Genomic DNA, 7271 nt, shown 5'->3' on the forward strand with positions numbered 1-7271 from the left:
CTGGAACTGCAGCTCTTCACGCAGGTGAGGCTGTACTGGGCTTTGTTATATACATACCGGCTGTGTCTTACCAACTTTAGTTTAAAAACAATCCTCCCTTAAAAAGATGAAAGTTTAGCTTTCACACCAAGACTGCGAAACTTTAGACAAACTAAAATGTAATGAGAACAAATGACAGAATATTATAGCTGCTTTGAAACCACAACTTTTAAAAGTTGTGGTTATGCCTGTCTGGGACCCATATGGGTTGATTCATTGCAGCTGTGGGTTTGAGTTCTAGTTGTGCTGTACAATTCGAAGCAATTCTCTCAATACCATTTAAAGACCCAGTATAGACCTAAGGTGACCAAATGGTTTTGTCATTACGTGTTGCATTGAATCAACCAAACCCGTTCACAAAAACCCTGTTGTCGACCCGGGTTGACTTTCTGCCCATCCGACTGAACAAAACCCATATGGGGGCCCACATAAATATGTAAATTGAATGAAATAGGATAGTATGCAAGTCTTTGCCCTGAAAAACACACAGCTTGGCTCAGGGGTGTCCTGCCACTTTCAGATGTGTACCTGCTCTAATACTGCTAATTGAATCGCTCTAGCTAGCATGTCATGATGTTCTGGAGAGGTCAGCTAACGAGCCATCATTTGTCTCAGTTGTGTTGAACCAGGAAAAGAACTGAAACATCTACCAGTCCTTCAGGGCTGAATTTGGACACCACTGGCTTATACAAATCATTCAGTTAAGGAAACCAGCTTGCTAGCAAGTTTGACCATATAGCCTTTACTGTACTTAAATTACCTAAGGTTGGATACAAGCTTAAATTCAGGTTCCACAAAGAAAACTCGTCACCCACAAGTCATGTGGAACTGATTGTTCTTTACTGAGTTGATTAACATATCAGCCTTACTGTTATCACACGACATTTTCAAACTAGTGCGCTTGAAGAAACAGCTAATATTTGATACTCTTCAAAGTTCCATTTTACATTGTGCATGTGAGAATAACAAACATATTCTGGAGCCAGGTTATATAAGTCCCAGCTCACACTCTGGCTTTGAATCCTCACAGTCATAATAAGTCACTCAGTGATGAAGGAAGCTTTTTATTACATGCCAGTGTGTGAACATACATGTCAAGTGTGTCAGTTTACCTAGCATTTATCTTTAAGTGTGTGAATCATTACCAGGACATTGGATTGACAAGGAAAACCAACTGTTCAGTGCAGCTCAAACAAAGTTTCATTGTGATTTTCTATTGATTATTGTATTTATGAAACAGTAGGTCGTTATAAGTGAAGCCCTGTGTTTTCTGTGGAGATTGAATTAAATGACTTCCATGTTTGTGCTTAAATCAGACGCTGATCGCACACCAAATCGAGATGTTTAACATGAACGCTGGTTTAACTGAAGGTATTTATTTAGCACCCATTCATAACAAATGCCATATTGAGGCACCTTGCATGACAAAAAGGCGTTATTCACCATGTATGTTTTTTCTTCCATTCCACAATAATTTGCTGCTTTTACGAGCATAAACCTTTTAATCTTTATTTATTTGAATGTTTTTCATTGTTTATTTGGAAAGCTGGGTTTGTTTATAAAAGGCTAGTGAATTTTCTGCAAAAAATAAAAAATAAATCACAGCTGTCTTCTGTGATGCTCTGACCTCATTATTAATGTTCATTCAGCATTAGGGCACCATCTTTTGGCATAGATTATGCACTACATCTTCTGGCTGTTTGTGTGAATATTTGCATAATAAGATTATTATTGTTGTAATTTCAGGTCTTGCAACACACCAAGCTGACCTTACATTGTAAGCATATTCACATGTTGCGGTAACAAAATAAATCAAACGGCAATTAAAATTAACATAATTTATTTAACAAGATGAATCAACAGAAAATTGAAATCAAAGTTGTTGTTTTTTTTTACTAAAACCGTTAAATATAAAAAAAAATTCTGCAAGAGTTGTGATCAACATTGAAATGGAGTTAACAGAGTCTGCGTGGTGCGAATGCTAACATGTTAACCAAAGCAGCACAGGTGAGGTGAAATGTATGACTTTTAAAAAAAAAAAAAACATAGCTGGATTTAATATCTGAAAATTATTTTTTTATACATAAAACATAAATCCATCTGCATAACGCGTACGCAGGCACAGCCAGGCTGGGGACTCCTGCCAAGAGGAAGATCGCTGCGTTGATCCACGAGGGATACTCCACTGACGTCAGAGCCGGAAACACGTCCTGCAAGCACAAAACTTTATCATAAGCGCGTACTTCGGTGAAATGTCGATAATACACGTTATTATAATTATTTACATAAAGGAAGAGACATAGAGGAGATAAAACTGCTGTAAATTTAAAACTTTTAAATCAATCACAAACTTTTAAACAAGATTGTCTCACGGAAAAATAACAGAAGGTGAGACAACCTAATACGTTTTTTTTTTTGTTTTTTTTTGTCAAGCTTCCGCTAAAGATTTGTGTTAGTGGCATTTTAGATTATATTAATTTGCAATTGAGAGCAGACAGTGTTCAGAGGAGCTTATGATTTGACATCCTCACGAGAACACCGCCTTGATTCTCCAAGAACATGTTGACTGCTTTTTACCCCTGGTAAGGTGCAGACCACTGAAAACTAGTCCAAATAACCCAACTTCAAACGAACCCAGCTTTGCCCGTTCCTTTTAATGACCAGATATAACTTGGTCACAGAGTTTCATATCTTACAGAGTTGGGGTCCCAGACTAAGTAGGTGAGCTTCTGTTGTACTTGAGTAACCAGATAGAAAACAAGGATGACGAAGACAATCAGCGGACTGACGACTCTCCACGTAACCTGCCAGAAGATTGACGGCTTACGTCCAACCATGAACTCTATGTCCTTGTTGAACCTGTTTTAAAAGAGAATGTATTTTTAACAATAACTGGCACACTTGGATGCATTTTAAAGACAATATCTTGAGTGAATAGTTTGGAAAGGTCAAGTCACCTGTCTACGCCGTAAATGTAGACAACAGCTATCATCTCGAACAATCCGATGGTCAGCAGAGGAACTGATCCAGCAAAATTATCGAAGAAAGAGACCCAATAAATGCCTGAATTCTGCGTAAACAGCAGGCAGATGATGAAGGAAACGACACACGTCAGCCCTGAAACAGACGTAAAGGAAACCAGTGGAGGTCGTGTTCAAAGGCAACGAATGCTTCTGGAAATAGTCGGGTTACCAGTGAGTGCTTCGTGGGGCCATTTTTTAGGAAATATTTGCAAGTCTTTCAGTGGAACCACCACTCCCTCGATGTTCCCGAACAGCGTGGAGAGTCCCAGGCAGAGGAGCATGACAAAAAAGAGGACGGACCAGACAGGAGAGCCGGGCATCTTGGTGATGGCCTCAGTGAAGACGATGAAGGCCAGACCTGTTCCCTCCACTCCCTGAGCGAGTAAGCACACATTGATCATCACTTTATTTATAGGATTTAAAAAAAATCTAATGTATTTTTTTAAAAGATGAACTGATTGTACTTGTGGATTGGACTCCAGATTTTATCAAATTTTGGCCTACTAACACAAATTTAAGACATTTTCAAATTTTATGTAAAAGCTATAATTAATTAATTCTGTTTGAATTAAAGTAATTCTATGAGTTAAAAAGCAATAAATTAATATATCTAGCTATCTATAGATAGAAAGATATATTTTATGATAGATATATATATCTAGATAGATAGATGGATAGATAGATTGGAAACATAATAAGATTCTTTTACACATGTGGCTTTTTGGAAACAAAATTCTATATTTATGCTAAATTTATTCGGGAAAAATGTTCCTAAAAATGTTTTAGTCTCGTCAACAAGAACATATGTTTCTTGTTCTAGATGTTTGTGTTTTAGTTTTCATTTGGGTTATGATCATTTTGCGATTTTTGTTACGTTTCCAGGCTTTCCATATTCAGTTCCTTTCCCTGCCCATTATTGTGGTCAAAGTCTTGCCTTATTGGTTAATTCCTTGTCGTTTAGCTTCTTTCTTGTGTTCTGTTTGTGTTCTTTTCAGGGTTCCGTGTTCAGCTCCCTCTGTATTGTCTGTTGATTAGACTAACCAGCACCCGACTGTTGTAGAAGCTTAAATCAGAAAATGTCGTTCCTTTCAAATAGATTTTATGCATCCTCTGTTGATTTTAAACACCTCGATGACATTTTGAAGAAAATATCTTCCAAGTCTTCTTCCCTCAGTTACAGAAGAAGCTCACTTTTTGCATAAACTATTAACAATTTGTTGCATTCATTAATCAAGAAAAAAAATCAGATTTTAAAATATTTGACTCATTAAGCTCCTAATCATTTTATAAAATCATCCGAAGGTGATTCCTGGGTGAATCCCTAATGGCTTTTCTTTTATTTTAAGAGTTTACCTCACTGAGGAGTTTCTGCATGTCACAGGTTTGGAGGTTCAGTCCAAGCATGACATGGGGATAGGAGCTGTTTAGGTGATTTAAGGCTGCATCGTAGTTGCTTGACGTGATGTTGTCTTCAGGAAGATCAAACGTATTTAATAACCTCACAATGTTTCTAAAACGAAAAGCAGAGGAGAATTTTGAATCGTTTTAGATGCGATTAAAGCATTGGTTATTTTTTGTGTTGTATACAAAACGTACCGTACTTACTCACTGATACAGGTGTCGTATTTCTCAGTGGCTCTGAAGCCGATGATGGAGTAGGTCACCAGGGCAGCGTAGACCGACGTGAGTCCAGTTACGACAGACAGGATTACAGCATCTTGCACACAGTTGTTGCTGGAGGGGGAAAGACGTGTACAGAAAAGGGAAGAGACTCAGAAACTGCACTGTGGTGGGAAGAAAAGATGCACCATTTCCACAAAATGTCCACGTCTTACTGAACAGGGTTGTAGCTTGAGAAGGAGATGAGGCCTCCCCATCCCAAACCGAAGGCGTAAAACACCTGAGCTCCTGCATCCAACCAAGTTGTTGGTTTAATCAACTCCTCCGCCTTAGAGAGAGAGAGACAGTGAAGATGAGTTCTCGAGATGAGTTAATTTCCAAATTTCATTTGAAAGACGGAGTAAGGTTTAAGACACGCACCAATCATCTTGTGATCTCACAAAAAAACTAAAGGCCTTGACATGACTGACAAAAGTTTCTTCAGGTTTTTCTCGAAAAAACTCGTGAACCATCTGGAACTCGTTATCTTGAGAAAAGCATCAGGAAATTAACTTATCTTGAGAAAACCTTTGGGAAATTAACTCATTACTTTGATGAAAACATTGGAAAACTAAGTAGTTGTCTTGAGAAACGGGAAATTAACTTGCTATCTTGAGAAAACTGCGCAAGGGACAAACTTGTTATATCAGGAAAACCACTGGGGAAAAAAGCGCTATCTGCTCTCGCCTCCTGTAGCATCAATCCGGGACATCACAAAATAATGTTTGGTTTGTTAAAAAACAAAAAAATGCATAAAACGCACATCTGGTGTGAAGAGGAATTTTATCCCGCTCACGGCACCTTTCAGAGTTGCTCCTCGGATCAGGAAGATGGCCAGCACTATGTAAGGCAGGATTGCTGTGACGTAAACCGCCTGAGGTCATGATGAGAGAAAAAACCTGCGATAAGTGGTTATTAGAGGGCATGGTCGGCCCAAGGCAGAAACAAACAATAATGGCTGCTACGTTGAATTTGAACCTCCACACCAGCAGGGAGAAGTGTCACAAAAGTTAACATTTGTATAGAAGCTTTCTACTGGTTTTGATCAGACTCATCTCATCTACTGTTCCCTCATTCTCTTTGATGAATGACAATTTGCCATGTTTTTTATTTTATTTTTTTAAATGAACTCACCTTCCCTGAAGTGCTTATCCCTCTAATGCAGCAGATCGCAACAATTGTCCATGCTGCCAGCAGACAAACCACCATTGGCCACTGGATTCCCTCAGACTCAGATATGGAGGCAGAAGTATTCAGAGTCTCTCTGTAAAAGAAATAATCCACAGTGGAGCTCCGCTGGCATTCCGATATAAATTCTGAATAAGGAAAAAAAACAAACATTAAAATTAGTCAGTAATGATATCTTGTATCTTGTGATGTGGACAGGGGGTGTCTGAAAAGGTGTAACTGAATACCTGTCCCATTTTCATTCAGTGGACACTGAGCCCATGGTAGAGGCTGCTGAAATGAGTTGAGGAGATACCAGAGGATCCAGGCTATCAGGGTGTTGTAGTACAACGCAACCAAGAAAGACACCAACATGGAGGCGATACCTTTGTGCAGACATCATGACAGATGTAACACAAAGTCAAGATACTGAAATGTCATGTATGTATTTTTTTGTACCCACCAACTCCAGTCAGATAGGGGCTGATGGCACTCCACACCCCGACGCTGCCTTTCCTCAGACGTTGACCAATGGCGAACTCCATCAGCAGGAGAGGCATTCCTTCCAGCACCAGCAGGATCAGGTAGGGAATCAGAAAGGCACCTGGAAAAGGTAGCAGTCAATGCTAGCTGACACTTTTCTTTCTCTATAATTTCGAATTTTGAGGCAAAAAATGACTAAATGTAAACTTTTCTCAGTGGAATGCTTATTGGATGGTAGATGAAAGGAAAAATAAGCTGTTAAAAGTAGGCATGCACTGATCCGCTTTTTCCAGTTCTGATACCGATACACATATCTGAGGTTTAGTATCGGCCGATACCGATCCGATACACAAAGTGCTGCTGAATTGACTTAAAATGCTTCTTAAACACAGACATAAAGGTACTGAACTGCAAATTCATTTGATAACTTTGCACTGGTACTGCTCACTGAAATACACCAATAGCTTCATAAGCTTGGTAAAAAATAACCCAACAGTGCCATTAGGATTATAACCGTCAAATGTAAAATAAATAATAGAGAAACTGAAACTGACAAAAATAATAGGTTGACTATCTTGGTCAAGTCAAAAACCAGGCTATCAGGGTTAGTTGCAGTTTGATTGTAAAAAACAAACTGCAGCTAATTTCATTTCAAATGGTTCATAAAGTGCAAATAGGAGTTCAAAATATAACGTAAAATAACAAATAATGACTTTGCTCAGAGTGCAAAGCATAGAATTAGGCTGCCCTCATCGATTGGCCACATTGTCACCAATTTAAACCAGATCCAGTGGTGGGAAGTAACGAAGTACAAGTACTTCGTTACTGTACTTAAGTAGAGTTTTCGTGTATCTGTACTTTACTTAAGTAGATTTAATAATGGGGACTTTCTACTTTTAC

General features: G+C 38.7%; 1 protein-coding gene across 2 annotated transcripts in view; it reads right to left on the reverse strand.

Annotated features, from left to right (window-relative positions):
* Nucleotides 1-1101: 1101 nt before the first annotated feature.
* LOC103472109 (sodium-dependent neutral amino acid transporter B(0)AT1-like) overlaps nt 1102-7271 on the reverse strand; it is a 10738-nt gene continuing 4568 nt past the window's right edge. The window contains exons 2-12 of one of the 2 annotated variants that reach the window (XM_008421496.2): nt 6352-6492; nt 6137-6274; nt 5856-6037; nt 5485-5595; nt 4898-5010; nt 4668-4796; nt 4416-4572; nt 3232-3436; nt 2997-3156; nt 2844-2898; nt 1102-2249 (exon numbers count right to left, since the gene is read on the reverse strand). In XM_008421496.2, coding sequence (XP_008419718.1) covers nt 2109-2249; nt 2844-2898; nt 2997-3156; nt 3232-3436; nt 4416-4572; nt 4668-4796; nt 4898-5010; nt 5485-5595; nt 5856-6037; nt 6137-6274; nt 6352-6492 — 1532 coding nt within the window. In that variant the 3' untranslated portion in view covers nt 1102-2108. Of the gene's footprint in view, nt 2250-2735; nt 2899-2996; nt 3157-3231; nt 3437-4415; nt 4573-4667; nt 4797-4897; nt 5011-5484; nt 5596-5855; nt 6038-6136; nt 6275-6351; nt 6493-7271 lie in introns of both variants that reach the window. The other variant, XM_008421494.2, reaches the window with a different exon arrangement.

Source organism: Poecilia reticulata, linkage group LG11 (assembly GCF_000633615.1).
Source record: "Poecilia reticulata strain Guanapo linkage group LG11, Guppy_female_1.0+MT, whole genome shotgun sequence".
Taxonomy (NCBI): domain Eukaryota; kingdom Metazoa; phylum Chordata; class Actinopteri; order Cyprinodontiformes; family Poeciliidae; genus Poecilia; species Poecilia reticulata.